Source organism: Pteropus alecto, unplaced genomic scaffold (genome assembly GCF_000325575.1).
Source record: "Pteropus alecto unplaced genomic scaffold, ASM32557v1 scaffold511, whole genome shotgun sequence".
In the NCBI taxonomy this organism is placed as follows: domain Eukaryota; kingdom Metazoa; phylum Chordata; class Mammalia; order Chiroptera; family Pteropodidae; genus Pteropus; species Pteropus alecto.
This window is the reverse complement of record NW_006431911.1, coordinates 1928275-1949827: the sequence shown is the minus strand read 5'-3', so window position 1 is coordinate 1949827 and position 21553 is coordinate 1928275. Positions and strand designations below refer to the sequence as shown.

At 39.2% G+C, this 21553-nt stretch overlaps 1 protein-coding gene and 1 pseudogene across 3 annotated transcripts in view; one reads left to right on the top strand and one right to left on the bottom strand.

Moving 5' to 3' along the window:
- Positions 1 to 21553, bottom strand: part of MID1 (midline 1) — a 546989-nt gene that overhangs the window by 41275 nt on the left and 484161 nt on the right. For all 3 annotated transcript variants that reach the window (XM_015599319.2, XM_006906038.3, XM_015599326.2), the window contains one exon: positions 20523 to 20618. In XM_015599319.2, the coding sequence (XP_015454805.1) occupies positions 20523 to 20618 (96 nt within the window). The remainder of the gene's footprint in view (positions 1 to 20522; positions 20619 to 21553) is intronic.
- On the top strand, positions 2749 to 2867 carry LOC112472306 (annotated as a pseudogene).

Genomic DNA, 21553 nt, shown 5'->3' with positions numbered 1-21553 from the left:
AATGTTTTCTATGTTCCTCTATGTGGTAGCATGTGTCAGTACTTCACCCATTTTATGCCAAATAACATTCCATTTTAGGGTTATACCACATTTTGTTTATCTATTCTTTAGTAGATGGACCTTTGGGTTATTTCTATTTTTTGGTTACTATAAATACTATTGCTATGAACATTCATGTATAAATTTTTGTGTGCACATATGTCCTCATTTTCCTTGAGTATAGCAATAGAATTCCTGGGTCACATGTCAACTCCATGTTTAATTTTTTGAGGAACTGCCAAACTGTTTTCCAAAGTCGCTGCATCATTTTATATTTCAACGAGAAGTATATGAAGCTTGCAAGTTCTCCGCGTCCTGGTCATCCCTTGATATTGTCTTTTAAAAGAAATTCATCCTAGTGAGTGTGGAGTCGTACCCCACTGTGGTTTTGATTTGCATTTCTTTAATGGCTAATGATGTTGAGCATCTTCTCATGTGCTTATTAGCCATTTGTACATCTAAGTTGGAGATAATGACTATTCAGATCCTTTGTTCATTTTGTAATTAGGTGACTTGTCTTCTAATTATTGAATTGTATGATTTATTTATATATTAATCAAGTCCCTTATCATTATGTGATCTGCAAATATTTTCTCTCATTCTGTGTTGGCGCCTTTTGAAGCACAAAAGTTTTTGTTTTCATGAAGTCCAATTTATCTACTTTTCTATTGTCATTTGAGCTTTCGGGTGTCGCTAAGAAACCTAATCCAAGGTCATGAAGATTCACTCCTGTTTCCTCTAGAAGTTTATCTCTTACCTTTAGGTCTACAGGCCATTTTGAGTTAAGTTTTGTGTATCATGCAAAGTAGGAGTCCAACTTTAGTCTTTTACTTTTGGATATCCAGTTACCTAAGCACCATTTATTGAAAAGACTATTCATTCCTCCATTGAAGTGTCTTAGCACTTCTGTCAAAAATCAATTGACCATATTGTGAGATCCTCAGGTTTCAATATTGTTACTAACATATTCTGTGCTTAACAATATTCTGGCTTTGACTAGACCTGATGAGACCCCACTAGTAATCCTAGAGTAGGTGCCATAAAATCTAGTGTGGAGTACTAGCTCTACTCATACGATATTAGAAAAATCAAGGAATATTTCCATTTCTAAGTTTCTTATTTTGTAAAATCAGGTGAATAATATCTGTTCATTCAGCTATGGGGGATTATTGTGGTAAATACATGAAATGATATGTGGGGCAATGACTAACGCCATGAAGCCATGGACAAATCCGAGGTGGTACTGTTTGCATTGAGAAGTAGTTTTGTTAACGGGCTATGATTTAGTTTGGGATCCATTTCACTCTAAAAATCACTGGGATTTTGGTTACTCTGTGGTAGGAAAAGTGTCCCCGTTGCCATCGTAATATGGATTAGATTTAATCCAAATTCTAAATATTCGATATTTACAATAGATAGGTTTGTTTTACAAAAAAAAAAAAAAAAAGGGGACTGAGATCTACTTTGTTGAGCCAAATATGTTTTGAGAAAGCTCATACCAAAACCACCATCTCCCCAAATTATAAATTCCCAGAAATTTGGAAACATGATCTGTTAATTTTAGGCCAACTATTTTCCTTAGATCTTTCAAAGCTACAGAGTTGACTCTCCTTTGAAACCAGGAAAGTTGAATCTCTTTTTCTATTCTGTTGAAGCTTCCAAATTTTTGTAACTCTAGCATTCTTATATTCCAAAAGGTATAATAAAATAAGTTGAATGCTATCCTATATTTCTAAAGTTCTTCTACTACAGAGAAGTTTTCCACTGTTTTGCTGTTTCATATGTCACTTTAAAAAAAATTAATGATTTGATTGGACTCGATTTCTTATACAGGCTATTAATTCAAATATGGCAGGGTTTATTGGTTACTTACAGTGTGTTCAGGTGTTTCTAGATCCCAGCTTTGGTTTGGAAACTGGCAGCCCCTGCTTCTGATTTTAGCTTACATTTCTGATTCGCATCTTTTGATTCAGAAATCACTAAGGCTGATGGAAGTGCTCTGAGTAGGGGCCATTTAAAGATGTAAGAAACAACCCTCAAATCTACTTTCATAGACCGACCCTTCCCTCCACCTTTGTGTCTTAAGTCTCCTTTCGATCCCTAATGTAAAGATAAGAGTGAGATAGAAAGAATTAAAAATGGCGGCCAGTGGTAAGTGACTACTGTGTGGCACCTCTGGATGACAGTGGAAATGGGACACTTATCCTTCAGAGCCCTTGACATGGCAGGACAAAATATAGCTTAAAATTGAGCCCTTTGCCCCATTCCACGCTCCTCGCTGCTACTTTTTTTTCTCATTTCGATGATACTGATGAGTAAATGTCACTTCAGGCCCTCATGAGGAGAAATTCAGGTGCTTTCCCCTCACCTCTGTTTCGGCCTCACTCAGGTGTGCAGCACGCTTCTCCTGTACGTCTAGAGGTACGCCTTCCTTTGTCATCTGAAAACGTGTCCTTTTCCCGTCATTGTCTTCTAGTCCTTAGTACTAACTTCGTCTCTTTGCAAAATATTCTAAATTAATTCTTGTAAAGTTATAGCCAATCTCAAATCTTTCAGACTTTATTTCTTCTTTCAGGAGTTATTATCATATCTTTTTAAGGCCCTAACATCTTATCGAGGCTCTAAGTGTCATAGCCAATGTCACACAAGCTCAAGCCATGGCTACTCTTATAAAAAAAACAAACACAAAAAGAAAAACAACACTTGCAAGTGTATGGCCATGCCACCCTGAACAAGCCCGATCCTGTCTGATCTCGGAAGCTAAGCAGGGTCGGGCCTGGTGAGTACTTGGATGGGAGATCACCTTGGAAGACCAGGTGCTGTAGGTGTAAAAAATAAAAAATAAGGGATTGTAAGCTGACAAGGTCCTTGCAATCTGTGAAGTCAACCAAAGGTTGCCTCGCCTAAACAAAAAAACAAACCAAACCAAAACAAAAAAACCACTTGCAGCCTTCACTCTGAAAGAGCTACATACAACTATTCATTCATTCATCTATCCACTCATTTATCCATTCGAATAATAGCAACTGGGCTCCCACAGTGTGTCAGACAGCATGCCAAGTGCTGGCCATACATACAGTGGGGTCCAAGACAGACAAAGTTCTCATTATTGCAGTTTACATATAAGCGTAGAAGAACAGGCTGAACAACTCAACGAATCAATACAAATTTCGGATCATGAAAGTGTATAAAGGAAGTTAAAGAGGGTCACATACCCTCTTAATGCACGTGGCTGAGAGTAGGATCCTTTTTACAGGAGGTCAGACAAAAATTCCCTCACAAGTCTCTAAGGGATAAAAACGAACCAGTTAAAACATACCGAAAGGGCATTTGCAGGCACTCCCGACTCTGCTTTTAACAGGCTGTGCCTCCTCACAAATTGTACAGTCTCCCCTCATTATTCGCAGATTCTGTATTTGTGGGTTTGCTGACCCGCTAAAATTTAAAAATTAATTTGTAACCCCAAAATCAGTACTTATGGCCTTTCCACATCCATTTGCAGATAGGCTGAGAGCATGGGAAAATTGGAGTCAGCCTATCAGCACCCAGCTGCGACTGAACAAGGACAGGCTCCGCCTTCTTGTTTCAGCTGTCCTATAACCAGAGGATGGGGACAATAGGGCCAGCAGGATGGCATCTGCTAGTGAGGCGGCCTCGGGCAAGTCACTTGACACTTCAGAACCTTCTTTTCTCTTTTATAAAATAAAGAAAATAGAATCTACCAGGATGACTTACTTTTAGGATTTAGGATTATAATCTATGTGAGGTGTGTGTGTGTGTGTGTGTGTGTGTGTGTGTACGTGTGTGTGTGTGTTGTGTGTTTCCTCTAAGAGCAATGGTTCAGTATTGGCAAGTCAGTGTTTCTGGTGACTTCATAGAGCATAGAAGTACCATGGATAATCTAGTGTGTCCATCATTGTTCTAAGTATTTGGGGAGCAGGAAGAGTAGAATGGGAAGGGAAATTATGTAAGACACAAAAACAGTCTTGCTTATGGGGACCCACTCTCTCCTATTCCTGGAGGGATTCTGCTGCTTCTCTTTGACAGACGATGACTTTCTCAACCTGTTACAGCCTAATAAAAGAGAAATGAGAAAGTCGAATAATGAAGTGAGCACATGTCTTGCCCTCCCAGCCCTGAGATCTAATGCAGCACCGAGGGCCGCTCGGCCACATTAACACTCATATCAGATCGCAATAATCAGATGCTGCCCTGTGTCAGTTGCCACCGGGTGCACTGTTTATCTGCCATTCCTAGAAATGCGGTTACACGTACTCATTCCCCAGACTAGTTAATGATAATATGAAGGAGTTGGCTATTTTCTCCAGAGATCTCGGTTAGCGATGCCCAATAACAAGTTCCACTGCTAAGTTTTCTGGCATAATGGTGTTACAGTATCTCACAGAAGGGGTGGAGTGAAGCAGACAATTTATTATTTTGTTCTTGTCATATATGTACAAACACTAAAGGGGTTTGATTACATACACGCACTAAAAATTGGACTACGTGTCTGTGAAATGTTCTTTAGTGGTCTGTAAACAGTTTCTAAGTATTTCTAAAAATTCGCTCTTTGAATTTGACTTGTATTCAACTGCAAAATGAGATGTTCGATGCGGAGTATAAACATCATTAGATTTCAGATATGTGTGGCCTTAACATCTTTAGAAATATTTTATGGAACTCTTAGAAGGAAACGTCGATGGGGAAAAAATATCTGGCTAGCTCTCACAGTGAAATTAAGCTTATTAATATGCATTTTCCAAAGCCTCATCTGCTCATTTTGCAATGCTTTGTTAAAATGAGTTAGCCATCTCTAAATTTTCGGAATGAAACCTTTTAATTCCTCTTGTAAAAAGGATACGCTGATTTGATAGATCACTTTCTATTCATACGCAGATACAAACACTGACGTGAGCTTAGGAGACAAGCTCCAATGTGTTGGAGAAAGGAAATTTTGTTTCAGGGTGATGAGGAAAGAGGGGCGCTGGCATTGCACAATTCCAGAGGCTACCATTCACTTTGAATTCCGTGAGAATGGAGCCTGCGCCTCAATCTGTGCAGCCCAGGAGAGCTCCCTACCACACCGGCCCACCATTAGCGCACTCTTGAAATCGAACCATCAAACTGCTATCCTTGAAATCACTCCCAACAATATTGGGAGTTTAAAAGACAGATGTCTACTTTCCAAATTTGCCTATAATCAGTCCTCATGGTAAAAAGCAAAGCTGTACCATGATTCAAACTCAAGTGACCTTGAGAAAGGTTAAACCTCTTTTTAATCCGATGCTATGTTGATGCTGTTGCTATTGTTGAAATTCAACAGCACTTTTCTCTATTAATAAGAATACGTCAATTCCAGTCTGCATACAAATACAAAGGGGTTAGTGTCATTATATTTTAATATCATCATTATTTCATATTGTTATATATTATAATGTCTATAACAATCCCATCTCACTGAAAAATACAAACACTGGAAGACTTAATTCCAATCTGCCCAGGGCTAGAACAACCGAAACACAGCTGAGCTGCAGATAAGCTGAACATTTGGCCAGAAAGATGAGGGTACAGGGAAAACCTGTACGTAAGTGGGCTCTATGCTCTGCCATGGACGGCCGACCAGGTGCAAAGGGAAATATGAGGATCTGAGGGTACTTGGGGTTTTACTGCCAAAGGCAGCTGTGACGAACATTCCAGACCCTGGGGCAGAAGACAGAGCTGCCAGAAGGAACAATGAAAGGGACTCTAATACTTGAGTTTGTATATAAAACTGAGCCAAGCAGAACTGAGTAAGAGCAGACTGTATTACTGTAATTCATCTAATATGTTTATATGTAATCTTCACCCTGAAACTCTCACCCCAAAGTCAAATATTTGTAGATCTAGCTCAAGTAGATGAGACAGAGAAGAAGGGCCAAGTTCCCAGGGTCCCTGTCTTCGGAAAAGAAGCTAAAGTATAGGACAATATTTTTTAAGATTTAATACGTTAATACTGACTAAAACTTTTTAAAGCTCAAGAAAGGCTTTTCAGACAAATAAAAAATGGAATCCCTTCATAAAGTGCCTTTGGTGAGAATAACATTAGTGATGGTATGGATAGGCACCGTATTGCAATCCGGCCTTTATCATGGTGACATGGTGGGAAACGATTTGGCCCAGAGGAGACCAAGTCTACATATTGATTAATTATCCAGATGGGGTTTTGCTATATTTCTGCTTTAAGATCAAGAAAACCGGTTTCCGGGAACCTCATGATAAATCCTCTTTTCTTGAGGTTCCTAAGATTATGAAGCTTAAATGTTGGATAAGGAAGCAAGATGCTATTAAAAATGGCAACACACTGTGCTGAGCTGGGCAATAAAAGTCTTCTTATAAATGAAACACAACTATAAAAATACGATAAAACTGTCTAACAAGAATGCTACTGCTCATGCCTAAAACTCTGAAGCCTTGTGGATCATATGGTCTCGGTTGTAACTACTTGATGCCACTGTTTTAATAAGAAAGCAGCCATTGACAATATGTCATTGAATGGGCATCCCTGTGTTCCAATAAAACTTTATTTAAAAAAGCAGGTGACAAGTCAGATTTGGCTCTAGGGTCACAGTTTACCAACCTCTAGCATAGAGGAAAAGATCATGGACTTTGCAGTCAAAAAGCTGCAGGTGTGAAAAATGCGTTGCATTCCTGTGAATTCAACACATTTTCCTCATATGCACACTTTCCATGAAAACATCTGTAAACTACCTGGCACACAGTCGATAAATATTAGTTTTCTTCCTTCGAGGCCTGAATAGCTGCAACTGCTGAACTCACAGAATTTCGATTTGAAAATGAAAATATACGAGCAGTATGGTTTTTACTTTCCCCACGATGTCCTGCTGACTTGTGTCATGGTTGTAATAAATGCTGCTCTTCCCAGGATGTTTTTCTCAGAGTACACTCAACAACTTCAATCTTACATTCTTGGCATTAATGCCACAGACTTTTCTTTTTGTGTTTAATGGTAACTCTGTCCAAAGCAGTTCCACAAAGCAGCAGCAGAATGGAAGGTGTTGCTCATAATTCATTCAAAAACAATAAACTCTCCCCTTCCTTTCTCTTATTAATTACATGCTTTATAAAACAAACGTTCCACACCCTTCCATTTGGGTTGGGCACACAGAAAAAAGTTAACCTGTCATGGGCACTTTGTCTCTATCGAATCTTTGTCATAAAGTTTCTACAAAGTGATACTTTCTATCAAGTAATTTTCAACAAACGTATTTGGCAAAAAAAAATCGCCTTTAGACGTTGCGATCAGAAGCTAAAAAATAACTTACAGAGGAGGATGGTTCAATGAGTACCAGGGTGGATGGGGGTGATGCGCTTCAGGGAAGGGAAGTCACTTCGAATGGAAAGAGGAAGCTTCTATCCCGTGACCTTCCATTACTCATTTTCGGTACCTTGCATGCCATTTCTCACTAAGTGGCGTTCTTTGAAGTTGTTTGCCATGATTCCTGAATAGAGATGTACTGGAAAAATACAAAGTTGGGCTCCTATTCGGGCTTGAGTTACTCAAGTACAGATGCCATCTGCTCCCTGCAAAGTAATGAAGAATGAAGACTGGATCCCTGCTCTTTGGTATTTGTTACAGGGAGTGAAATATACTTGATTATATCTCTGATAAGACTCTCACTTGGAAGTACAACTGGAAACTGTTAAGCTCTGTTCTCTTTCTGATGCAGCCACAAGTAATATCTATGAAATCTCTTGTCTGGTTGTTGTCACTCTAGGATACCAGCAGAAGCTGGTAGACTGATTTCTAAAGATCTCTGATGTCTAGTGATTGATATTCACATTTATTCAAATACATGAATGAGAGGAGAGTTTAGGGAAATTCAACACACGAGCTATGCTCACTCTGGGGAAAAGGGGTTTGTGCTACCATTGCATTTTACAGGAGGTCTGCGGACTCTGTTCTCAAAGCAGAGCATGAGACTAGGATGCAAGCACAAGCTGTTGCCAGGAAACACCAGCAGTGCGGTGGGGAGGCGGGATAAGGAAAGGTATGAAGCCAGTGAGGTGTGCTTTAGCAAACCTCTGTGGGCGACTGGAGGTAAATCCCAATGGGTAACTTTGGGAAACAGTGCAGAACGCTGTAGCCAATGGCGAGAGTGCTACTTATCTAATATCTCCCATCAGTGGCTGGTTGAGCCTGTTGAGGGTGGATGGTCATTAGCTCCCCTTTGTGATTAACCGGTGGGGGTGGAAAAAGCCCCTAGGCAGAGTCTTAGCCGCCAGCAGCTGGAAGCTCTCAGGCCAGTGGACATAGGACCATGGGCATGGCACTGACAGTTACAGACCCGTTACAGTTACATTAGAGGGGACCACAGTCTGGACACTTCTTAAGAAGGGCCCTAGTGAGGTCAGAGGGCACTGAGGTCACATGCGGCCAGTTTGTTCTAAAGCTCCAAAGACTTAGGACTAATTGCAGGGCTGACATGAATCTGCATCTGAGTGTTTTCTATCCTAACCTTGGTCATTCCTGACTTCGTGGCCACAATCTATCTGCAAATGTTCATTTGCAACTGGCCACGAATGCGTCCAAATCTGAGCAAAGGCGGGCAAAGCTGCCTGGGAAAGAAAACACACGAAATCTTGTGAGTCAGACTAAATTATATCTATTTCTTTATCTTACCGCTTTTCCATCATTTCAACTCATTGTGAAATTGTTATTGTCTTTCTGAAACAATGGCTTCATACATTTAAGCCTCAGTATGTACAGTTTCTACAGTAAAACTGAATTTAAAAAAAAAAAACTTCAGGTAGGGATTATTCCATTATCTGAAAGGTCAACTATATTTCTATATACAAACCTGACAGATGGTGCCTTCTCACCTTTCTACCTGGGAAACAGAATGCTCTGTTTATGATTGTCAGGATCAGGGGATGGCAGGTACTTGGCATCCTGCCAGGTAATGGAAACACTGCTTGCTTTAATTTTATTACCAAGAACAAAGGCTTCTTATTGTTTAATAGAACCTTTAAAGGCTGGCCTCATGGGCATAGTTCTAATTTTTTTGAGACCACAAACAAGAGGAATTCTTTAAGGCCATTTCATGAAAAACAGAAGGAAAATACTTTATTCTGCAAAAATTAAAGCGAGCCTTTGTTTAAGCAGCCAGAGCCTGACTGCAGGTTAGCATGAGCATGTGTTCTCTTTATATGGGCATTAGTTGGCATTGTTGACCCAGGCACCCGTTCCTTCATTAAGATTAGCTTAAGGCTCTGTCAGAGATATGAAAGAAACCACCTTCCTTTAGGACATCACCCCTTTGGCATCATTATTTTCACATAACATGCTAAAAGAAGAAACATTTTGCACCAAAAAGAAACGAGCCAACACTCTCCTCTTACAAACCCTATTTATGAAACTGAGAACTACACAAATTTTAATTCGGTGCTTATTATGATTCTGCCAGCAAACTAAACTTTCTATGCAGTCTCTGCTTCTCAGTGTCAAGTTTTACTTCCTTCTCCAGTTAAAGCATAGGTGGCTAAAGCTACTGGTCTCCAGATATCTTTGCAATATTCTCGGTGGCTAAGGAACGAAAGTGAAAGGAAATGAGGATGCTCTCATTTCTCCACGAATAGGCAGGATGTTACCAGTGACAATACATGAAGGAATCCTACGGACTTGTTGAGTGCCCACAATGTGCAAGGCACCAAACTAGGACCTGTGGTAGAAACAGAACTCGGTCCCCCAGAGAGACTGATTTCACGAGAGAACAATGAGCAAACATGCCAACTGCACACATAATTAACTGCTAAATCATGAACTACAGAAGTTCTAGAGCTGTGTGGTCCAATATGGCAGTCACTAGCCACCTGTGGTTTAAAAAAAAAAAACACTTTTTTTTTTTTATTAAAGTATAGTTGGCATACGATATTATATTAGTTTCAGGTGTACAACATAGTGATTTGACATTTATATACCTTATGATGTGATCACCACACTAAGTGTAGCAACCATCTGTCACTATGTATAATATTACAATATTATTGACTATATCCTTTGTGCTGTACATTACATCTCTGTGGTATATATATGTATATACCACAGAGATGTAATGTACAGCAACATGGTTGGACCTATAGAGTATTATGCTCAATGAAATAAGACACAGAAAGACAAATACTGTACGATTTCATTTATATGTGGAATCTAAAAAAAAACCAATGCAAACAGACAGATAAAAGAAAAACAGATTCCTAGAGACAGAGAACAAACTGATGGTTACCAGGGGTGGGGTAGGTGAAAATGGTGAAGGGAAATAAGAGGTATAGATTTCCAGTTATAAAATAAATAAGCCACTGGTAGTTTCTGAGCACTCGAAATGTGGTTAGTCTGAACTGAGATGTACTGTGACTATGAAATGCATACATTAGTCATTTTTGTATTGATTACACGTTGAAATGATGATGTTTTGAAGGTATTGGGTCAAAAAAATGTAGTAGTATAATTAACTTTACCCATTTGTTTTTACGTTTTTAAAATGTGATTACTTGGAAAATTTAAATTAGATACGTGGTTTCCATTATATTTCAATTGCACAGTGTGGGTCCAGAGGGTTTCAGAAACGGGACAATCGGTACATGTGAGTAGCTGGGGAAGGTTTGCTGCCGAATATGGAAGTAGGTCTGGTCTTTGGAGATCAAAGCGAACAAGAAAGGAGTTAGGAAACACAGGGATGAGGAAGATGGGACAGGCGACCAGAGCAGAGGGGGAAGGAGCATGTCTGTAAGACAGTAGACAGCTACGACAATATGCAGGGTACGGTGGGCATGGATCTTGAATTGGTTCTCTGTGAATGGAGAGAGAAATCTCAGAGCCAGTTATATCTTATTGCCTCTTGTGAAAAGCTCTATTGGGTTCAATTGTAGAGTGCTGGCTATGGCTGATCTCACATAGTTCCCAGGTAAGGCAAAAGAGTGAACTGGTTTAGGAGACTTAACTTTGGAGAAGAGGTAGTCTTTCCTTGACCTCATCTTCTTTTAATTGACTCCCTTTGTATCTTTGACTTAGTGGGCCTGCACCCTCTCCCATGGAAGCTATCCGTGTTTACTTGCTTTCCTCGGGTTTTCTTCGGAAATTGTGGTAGTAGCCCTGGTGAAAGTTACAAGGGCAGTGGGAGGGGAGGTGGGAGGGAAGCTGGTACTCTACAAGACGGGCTTTGCCAAAAGGACAGTGAAAAGCGAATCTAACCTGGCCTAGAAGAGAAAAGAAAAAACAGAATTCAAATGTCTGTCAGTTGCTGATTTTGACGTTGTGGTGTGTGTGAGTGTGTGAGTGTGTGAGTGCGTGTGTGTGTGTGTGTGTGTGTTTGGGGATCCAGAGAGTCTGATATTGAAAACGTCACCTTCTAAGACATTTTTAGACCTAGGTTGATTAGCCATCCTACACACGTGGAAGCAGTTAAAAGTGTTCCCCCAACTTGATTCAAAGTGGCTATTTGGTCATTTTTCTTTTATAAACCAAAAGGGATGGAAAGGGTATCCTAGAGAGTCAAAAGGCAAAAGATAGGTTTACAATGAGGGGATGGGAAAGACCCACTGTGACCTCCCTGGAGGGCTCAGCAACGACCCAATAGACAGATCGCATCCTTCACCTCCCTCTGTCAACCCCATCCTCTCAGCCCTCATCCAGTGACACCACTTCATGCTGGGTGGAGCTCCCCGTGTGCATCACCCATCTGATACTGCCTCCAGGGATCTGTGGCTGCTGAGATATGCCATCGCAGAGACTATCCTGTGTACAGGCTGCTCGAGAAGGGTCCTCTGTCCTTCAGGATGAGAATTTATCGGACGTGCCGATCTATGCAAAGGTGCTAGCGACAGAGGGAAGACAGAAAGAGGCAGTTAGTCTGCCTGGGAGAGTCTCATTTTCTCATCAGTAGCCATGTGCTGTGTGCTAAATGCGGGAGATACTAGGAAAGAAAGATACTGTCTTGCTTCTCAAGGAGTCCAACCAACCGGGAGAGGGAACACACATGCACTTAAAGACCATGAGGATTTTTGCCCAGGGACTGTTACCTATATATCGACAAATCACTATTAATCTTCCTTAAGTTTTAATTTCAAATTATGAATCTCATTCTTCTACTTATAAAGCCAAGAAATTTTATAAAACCATGAATAATCACTCTCAGGGGTCCTTGAAACAATGTTTGATTAACTCAAGTTAAACAGAGTCAACTCCATTAAACAACCAATTTCATCTATAAATTAGTTGATTAAGTTCCTGTACAGATTTCTTTGAGGTAACATTTACATAGAGGGAAATGCATAAATCTTAAGGGACAATTCAATGGATTTTGATAACTCACATAACCAAAAGCTTAAACAAGATATAAAATATTTCTATCATCTCGAAAAGTACCTTCGAGCCCCTCTTCCAGTCATTTCTCACCCCCATGGGTAATCATTAATCAGATTTTCATCACCAAATTCCTGTAACATTCTAAATTGCATTTATAAATGTAACATATTCAACTGACTTTGTAAGAACTTTAAATGCCTAACGGGGTAAAAATAAAACCCTAACAATGTAAATCTTCTCAAGTTCTTACGTAGATCTTAGAAATCTAATAAATTAAACTTCGAAATGTAGTGAAACTCAAGTTTTCTTGAACATTGCGATTTTGGTTTGAAACAAACTATTTTATGCTTACAACTTAAAATCACAGGTCTAATAAATTACATGTTTCAGATTGAAATCTCAAAGCTAACCTGTCAAATTTCTGTAATGTCATATTGTGTTAAATGCTACAAATCCTTAAAATACAAACATGTTTTAGTCCTAAATTGGAACACAAAATATTGATTGTATGGATATTATTTGGGTCTTCATCTTTATACATAATTTTCAAACTTCTTGGGGAGGAGGGAAAAAAGAACTTTTTTTTTTTTTGCAAAAGGAAGCAAACTGGTCATCTCAAAGAACTTGTGGTTACTAGGTCAAGGATTAATGGCCAAAGATTTGAGAATAATTCACAAGACCTGAAGGCTCACTGGTTCTACTAGTACCAGCGAGGTATTCTCATCAGGCCCCTGTTATGGTGGGTTGGACAGGGTTTCCAATTCCCTAGGACATGAAATTATTTCTTGCCATGAGAATTCCCCTAGGAATCTAACTTTTTAATGATCTCTTTCAACTATATCACCTGGTTTGGGTATGTGACATTCAATTATCACTCCAGTTGCCTTACTGCTTAATTGAATTCAATCCATTTCTTTACTGGCTGATTCTTGTTACATCTGGCTTCGAGTCATATTCCTATGGTCACTGAATGTCATTCACCTCAATAGGTGATGATAGGAAGTGATGATAGGAACAGGTCTTTGTTTTTTGTGTACATTTACATAAGTCATACCACTTTTGCTATACTTTGTTGTGGATCTCTAACCACTTGATACAGCAATCGTCTGCTTCTAACACCTGCAGGGATGAGCGAGGCACCATCTTCCCAACCTATATAAACAGATGGAAGGCTTCCTCGGACTTTATCACAGCCTGATAATTGGAGCTTGCCTAGTCAGAGAATCAGGCTACTATGATAGTTTTCATCACCTCCTATATATGAACTTGATGTTATATCTACTGAAAATACTTTTAAAAGCATAGTAAAAACTTTATCATCAATTCCTAGCCTGGGAAGTTAACTCAGTGGTTGTAAAAATCTTTATTTGTGCTGCTCCTCACTGAAAGCCCTTTACATTCAGTGGTAGCCTCGGGCTTTTTAAATAGCTGAATTTAAAATTTCATCTTTCTGTTTCAAACAAAAATAACCAGTGCTACAATTGTGCTCTTGTTAACGAACATTTCATATGCATGACTCAATTATTTTGCTGGGGAATTTCAAAATTAGAACAAAGCTCTTCAGTTTTTCCTTCAACATAGAAGTCAATCAAATGAAGGTAAAAGATGATGTGTCCCATTTTTCTCACAATCTGTAAGAAAGATAATTTTTCATCTTGATTACCATAAAAAGCAATTTCATATTCATTTATTGAGAAAAATCATTTAAACTAGATATTAAGAACCAGAAAAGAAAGTTGGTTCAGTAGCAAAATGATGAATGGTTGGGATCATGTTTGTCTGTGAATGGCATGCATAGGGGCAATAGTGGGACCCAATCTTCTACCTGACGGTCACCTTCTCACCTGGGGTCATTCGTCTTGCACCTCTGACTATCTCACCAGAATCTATCCAACCACCACCATCTCAAGTGAAAACTGAGTTAGAACTATGAGGGCCATTTTTTAAACTTGTCACAACCCATTCTTACTGTTTTTATATCGTGCCAGAAACACGTCCCTGCTGCTCTAGTCAAACGTCTAAATATTTCAAGACAAGGAGGTTGTGTGTGGGATAGGGTAAGGGAGATGTGATCAAGAATTCCTGTATTATGGGGAGAAACTACATTAAGATCCATCCATAAAACCATGTCTTCTCTTTTTGTTCCTACAGCTCATCCACTGGGCTCCCAATTAAGGCCAATGATTTCACATCTAAGTATTAGCCTTGGCAATCTGCATTACTAAATTCGAATATGTCAGAAGGACTCTCTTCAGAGACATGTAGATGTAATCATACTCCAATCTGAGCCACCTGGTCGGATTCTGAATATGACAAAGCTGTTCACTACATCCAAACTGGACAGATTAGCAGATAATGAAATGTTTGGATCCCGTTTAAAAAAACATTTCAAAGTTGAAACTTGAAAGTGTTATTCTGAAAGGAATACTAAACTAACTAAGTCTTATATTCATTCATTCATCAGATTAATCTCTTATTCTAAAATCCTAGAAGACTTTCTACTGATGTCTTCTCATTATTCCTCATGAATATAACCTAAGAAGGTAACAGGAATGTCTAAGGGGAGACATTCCAGTATGTGTTACAGACAACTTAAATAAACGGTTCAATTTAATCTCCACTGAGAAAAGCTAAATTTGTTTCATGAGTTGTCAGTTTTAGCAAACTTGGAGTAAACTGGATACACAGCCATTATGCGCACACAGGAGTCAAAACATGAATCTTCTCCAGAGAAGATGAATTTCTGAATTTCTGTGCAGCCCAAGAGTTCTTCTTCTCCTTTGCCCTGGGAAGCCTAAGACTTGAACTTGGGAGATCGGCTTTTACCACAGTGGTTCATCATAATCCAGTTTCTGAATGCCAGCAGATTTGCACTGTCGCATTATCATCCTTCTAGAGCCATTTACACAGAAAGCTAGGAATGACTCTGGGTTACCTGAGTTTAATGAGGCCCAGAATCTGACTCTAATTAGACCTTGAGAGCTTTCTTACAAAGGCTCAAATGGGGTGGGAATCTAACCCTTATCTACAAGTGATGATGGATGACGACTATGGACATTCAGGTTGGCAGGATACACATCATCCAAGATCAGACATCTGTCCAGAAGACACGAACAGCACTGGTGTTTGGGTGCTAATCTTCATCCAGTGGTTCTAGATGAAGCAATTGCCAAGGTCTCCATAGAGAGAGAATGCTTTGACATAAAACTGCACAACAAAATTAACTTAAACATAAAAGTTCATCTTCCTTTTTAACCCAGCGATTTTTTCCTTGTTTCAAAGTTTACAACTGAATGCTTTTAGGGCTTGGTGCATGACTGAAAAAGTCTTTTAGAGACCCTGTCTGTTTTCTCGAATCAATTTTTACCATTTCTTACAAGCCGCCATAACACATCACCCTCTTCTCTCTCAACATCTGAGCAAAAATTGAATTAAATGGCACTTCATTTTTCTACAAGAGGTTTGTCACTCCACGAGTCACCTAACACGAGAAAAACTCAGAAAAAAGCCAGTAAGGGAGCAAACTTTCCAGGCAGCATTATTCACAATGGCCAGGACATGGAGTCAACCGAAGTGTCCTACGATAGATGATTGGTTAAAGAAGCTGTGGTACATATATCCAATGAAATATTACTCAGCCACAAGAAGAGATGAAATACTGCCATTTGCGACAACATGGATGGACCTTGAAGTAATCATACGAAGTGAAATAAGTCAGACAGAAAAGATTGAAAATCACATATCACATATGTGGGATATAAACCTAAAAGGAACAAATGAACAGGACAAACAGAGACTCATGGACATGGACAATGGACTAGTGGTTACCAGAAGGGAGGCGGAGGGGGGAAATAAAAAAAGAAAATGTTTACAAAAATTATGTCTATATAGTATGAAAAAAATAATAAACTGGCATTTAAAAAAAAACAGGTGAACACAATGGCAAAAGGAAATTTTTTAAAAAATCGTGTTTACGAACAAGGCAAAATAAGCCAAAAGGGCTAATGCCGGGACTTTCACGGATGCTGGCTTCGAGGATGCCCTTCTAGGATGAGCCTGGGCAAGGACCGTGAGGTCAGCTGAGCTCTTGTCTTCCCCAGACTGCTATCGCAATTCGTCACCCTTCTGCAGTTTTTCTTTACCATTTCACTATGGATTTAGTCATTGGTCACTGGTAATTTCACGATGAACATCAATTGTGTGTCCAGGCGTTATAATCCCCGTGAGAGAACTTAATTCTCAGAATATGTGGAGAATTTGACTCCCATCAGTGATCCTAAGTATTCGCTTAACTAAGAAACTAGGTCCTCTGATTTTTTAAAAGAAATGGAGGATAAGATGATGAAGAGGAATAGTCCCTATTTGTTCTAGAAGTGTTAAGCCCTGCAGCTGACCCAAACTTTAATCACTTCTCATAGGCTTGCCCTACACCCTATATATAACTGGCTCCAAACCCACTGGCTTTTACAATCCCAGCCACCAGATGACACAAACATTTCTTGGGAGTCTCGCTGACATTTCTTTCAATGCCTCTACCTCCTGAGTCCTAAAGTGCCTTGGCCTTCATACCCTCCATACTCTAGTTTTAAAAAGATTTGGTACTTACTATCAAAAAGCCATTTCATTTGCTTACCCCCATTTTATAAACAAGTTATGAAAACAATGGGGATGGGGCGGGGGAGACCTTCAAACCCTTTTCATTCTAAAGAAAAGCAGAAGTGAATCCCAGGAAGGAGGTGTGGACTTATAAGGATGTGGCATTTCCTCAGGATTCCGTGGGAACTCATTGATTTCATTTACAACAATTGAGAGCTGCCTCTGTGCTTCGTGTATTTTAGCTTCGGCTGGCATGGGGATTATTTTCCCCAGGAATGCTCAGACCCGAATACAAGGGCACCTTCAGGAAGAGGAAAAGGAAGAAATACGGTCTAGGATGTGAACCAGGAAATTCTACTGCACTGATTTAAAAGACTATCATGCTGGTGCCTAGTAAATTCTACTACCTTTGGGGAGTTTACTAGAGCTGTGACATTTTCCCTTGGACACGAGATCGTTTTGCACTAAGATAGCCATATTATTTCCCCAATAACCAAAAATATCATTTCCTGAAAAAAGGTAGGAATGCTGATTGCAACTGAAAATTACACAGGACTTTGTGTTCCTCAAACCCTCACTAAAACCTTCAAGACCAAATAAAGTTCAGACTCAGAGACAATATTAAAGTCCATCTGAGCTCATCTCTCCAAAGCCACTTTCCACTTATTCCCCCTCACACACCTTCTGTTGCTACAGAATGAACATTCTGTGTACGTTCATTCTTCATTTTTCCATCTCCATGCGTTGGTTTACCCTGCAAGCTGTGCCCTTCCCGTCCCTCCGTACGCCCAAATAGTACCGACCCTCGAAGGCAGGCTCGGATTGTGCGCTATCTCCCCCCATCCCCAGCTGGAAGAAATTCCTCACTTCTCTGAAAGTCCCAAGTATTTAATCCACACCTTTCTTATGGCAGTTAGTTTTTTTATTTTGTATGTATCTAGTTGCTCTTTTGTCTTAGTCAAGATAGTAAGCTCCCTGTGGGAAGGGTCCTTGGCACCCAGCACAGAGCAACACACACAGTGGATGTTCCATACACACTAATGGAATGAACGAACTAGCATGGCACGTTAACAAACCAACGTAACTGACCAAAGGCAAAGATTTACACCCTCATGCAGAAATACTCATTGAGTACACACAGCTCATAGATTAACAGTGTCCAGAAATAAGGCAAAAACAAGGCTGTGAGCACTTTTGGTGTCATACTAGAACACATTCTATCAAGCCAGCCTAAGCAAGTGTCATCTGACTCTCTAGGATGGGATATAACAGAGATTGACTTTCTAGTCATCATTGATTAGGGCTTAGCCTCTCTGCAAATTTAAATGTTAAGCTAGAGAAAACTGAGAACAGGCAACTTATTTTGTCCAAATGTTATGATTTTATTGCTCTTCAGGTCACTAACCATTTTTGCATCTAATTTAGCTCTCTTATTCCAGCATTCTTTCCCCCCTACCAACCCCCTTTCCCCAAAGTTTGTATGTATCGGTTTCTGTTGTCTTCCTTAAAGCCAGCTTTATCACCTTGCTGGTTCCTTCATCGATGAGTAAGTAAATCTTCAATGTAGGCTCATTTGATTATTATATGAGAATTGGGTGCTGAATTTCTTGAAAATTGTACTTTGAGAATATTGATAATTATAATTAAGGGAACACATGTAAAAATAGGTACTGCTAGTATCATTATTTTTCTGCTTGTAATTTTCTTAATTTTTATCTAGAACAAATTTCCCAAGTACCAAATCTACTCACCCATAAACATCTTTTCATTCCACAGGATATATACAAAAACGATAGTGAAAGGAATGAATATTCTTTACTCCTTGTCTAGAATAACTTAATTTTAGTTGGCATATAATTTTATATTGGATATATTAATTTCAGGTGTACAATATAGTGATTTGACATTTTTATCCCTTACAATGTGGTCACCCCACTAATTCTAGTAATCATCTGTCACCATGCAAACTTATCACAGTATCCTAATGGCACGTATGTGCCTATTTGCAAGTCTGGTACAATCGACTCCGTAATAGCTTTATTTTAAAAGCCTATATCTCAAGTAAATATCTAATCTTTTGAAATGAAATGAAATCTGCTTATAAATTTCTTGAATAACACATCTATTTATCGCCAGAAATTTCTGAACATTTTAGAATGTAATTTTACACGTTCGGATGACTAGCATTTTGTAAATTCAAGTCATATTAATATTGCATTAGGAACAAGACAGTTGTTCTGAAATCATTACAGGCCATAATGGAAACCAGACAGTAATGCTCTAAGAAGTAACTAGCTAAAATTGAATGAAATAATCACCCAATCCATAAAGCATTTGTAAGATTTCCCCATAAAACACAGGTATTTTTTTTTTTAACTGAAGAGAAATAATTCTTTCTTATTGTCCTAAACATCAAATGCCATCACATCATAAAAATAAAATATAGTCCCTGGAACAAAATGGATATTTTGTTCATCCATTTATTCCTGTAATACGTATTCGCTTAACCCTACAATAATGAAAACATTATGCTTGTTCACTCTTATTTACAATGTTGTTCAATCAACAAGGCTCAGCATGTTCTCTGGAGAGACATTGCCAAAAGCGAGTCCACTCAAAGCAGGGGGTTAGAAAGATCTGGGTTCTGCAACGTGCCCTTTCTGTCACCGCTGGCTGTACACTCTTCGATCCCAACATGTCGCAATTGTGGTCGATTTCATGGAAACATATCTGACAACCTAGATGCAGCATTTAATATACACCTGTAGTGACCTGAATCGTGTCCCCCAAAAAGATACGTCTCCCAGGCCTAATCCCTGGTACCTGTGAATGTGACCATATTTGGAAACAAGGTCTTTGCAGCTGTAATCATATTAAAGTGAGTTCATACTGGTGTAGGGTGGCCTCTAATCCAATGACTGGTGTCCTTATGGGAAGAAGGCTATTTGGACAGAGACACGCAGGGAGAAGGCCATGTGAGGACAGAGGCGGAGATGACAGTGCTGCAGTGACAAGCTAGGGAACTCCAAGAATTTCCTGGAAACACTAGAGGGTGGGAAGAGGCAGGAAGGATACTCCCTTAGCACCTCCAGAGGGAGCAAGGCCTTACTGACACCTTGATTTCAGACTTCGGGCCTCCAGAACTACGAGAGAATAAATTCTGTTGTTTTACACCGTCCAAGTTTGTGGCAATTTGTTACGGCAGCCAATACGATGCCTTTTAAATATGTTGTTTTATTTTGTTTGTTTTTGTTTTCTTACTGTTCTTTGTAAGGGTGATTAAAATCTACAGTATTAGGGAGGCACAGTTAAGCTGCATCAGGGAGAGCTGGGGTGGGAGTGGAGGGGGCAGGACAAAGCAAAAGATGGGATTCTAGTTCCTTCCAACTTCATCCACCTTATATATTCAGCGTCTGCAAAAGACCTAATTTTAGGAAGGTTCCTGTTTTAAAAATATAAAGGGTGAGGATACAAAAACTATAATGTAGCAGTTTTCACGTGAAACATACCACACAGAGATACTCACCTCAACATGTTGACAGGTTTGAATGAGTTTAGCCAAAAGGGTCTCCAGTTCTGTGTTCCTCTTAATAAGGTTGGTGAGGTTGCTCTCTAAGTTTTGCTGTTCAAAGAAGAGAGGGAAAATATTATTCTGCATACTTTTACTACTTTACTATATACAAAATTACTCATACTCAGGAAACTCATCGTTTTTTTCAGAAACCTCAAGGAGATCTATGCAGTTTCAAGTATTTATTGATTTAAACTGGATTTTGAAAAGTCACATTTAGAAGAACGTTTTCAAAATGTTCAAATTTCATTATTTTTGTTCCTGCTTCATGCACTAACTCGGGCATATTTAACCGAATAATTGGTTATAGGTTACTTCTAGGTCATGAACTAGGGAGAAAGGAGGTAATACGCTTTCTATTCTTTTACCTGAATCAGAAATGGCAATAATATAAAGAATATATTCCCATATCAAATCAACTATTAGATTTTTAGGATTTACCATCTTGTGGGCTGGCTGAGCATCAATCCCTTGGAGGAAGGTATGAATTGTCGAGCTATCGCTGACATTATGACCATTTTATAGGCATTTATATGAAGTCCTCATCACACGCATTGATTCACTCATAGTATATTTAACTGTGTGTGCTTTTATTCTTTGCCTATCGACCTATCGATGCCAGATCAAATGTCCTTGAATGCTACAGTTTTCATATCACTATCCTGCTTAAGAATCTAGAATTAGTCCCTATTATTTTAGCATATGAAATTTAAAGTTTTCCACAATGACTATTAAATCTTATTTTCAACCACAATAACCCTCTGTTCTGGGTAAGGTTCATTAAGGGATCTCCATTCCTTCTCATTTTGTATGCTCTTCATTTATACCATTCATTCATTTATTTATCCATTCACGAGTATGTATTGAGCTTCCACTATATGCCAGACTCCGAGAGAGAAACTGGAGAAACAAATAAAAATATGCACTTCCTGTCCACAAAGAGATGGTAATGCGACTAGGAGAAAGATGCTGGAAACAGAGAAGGG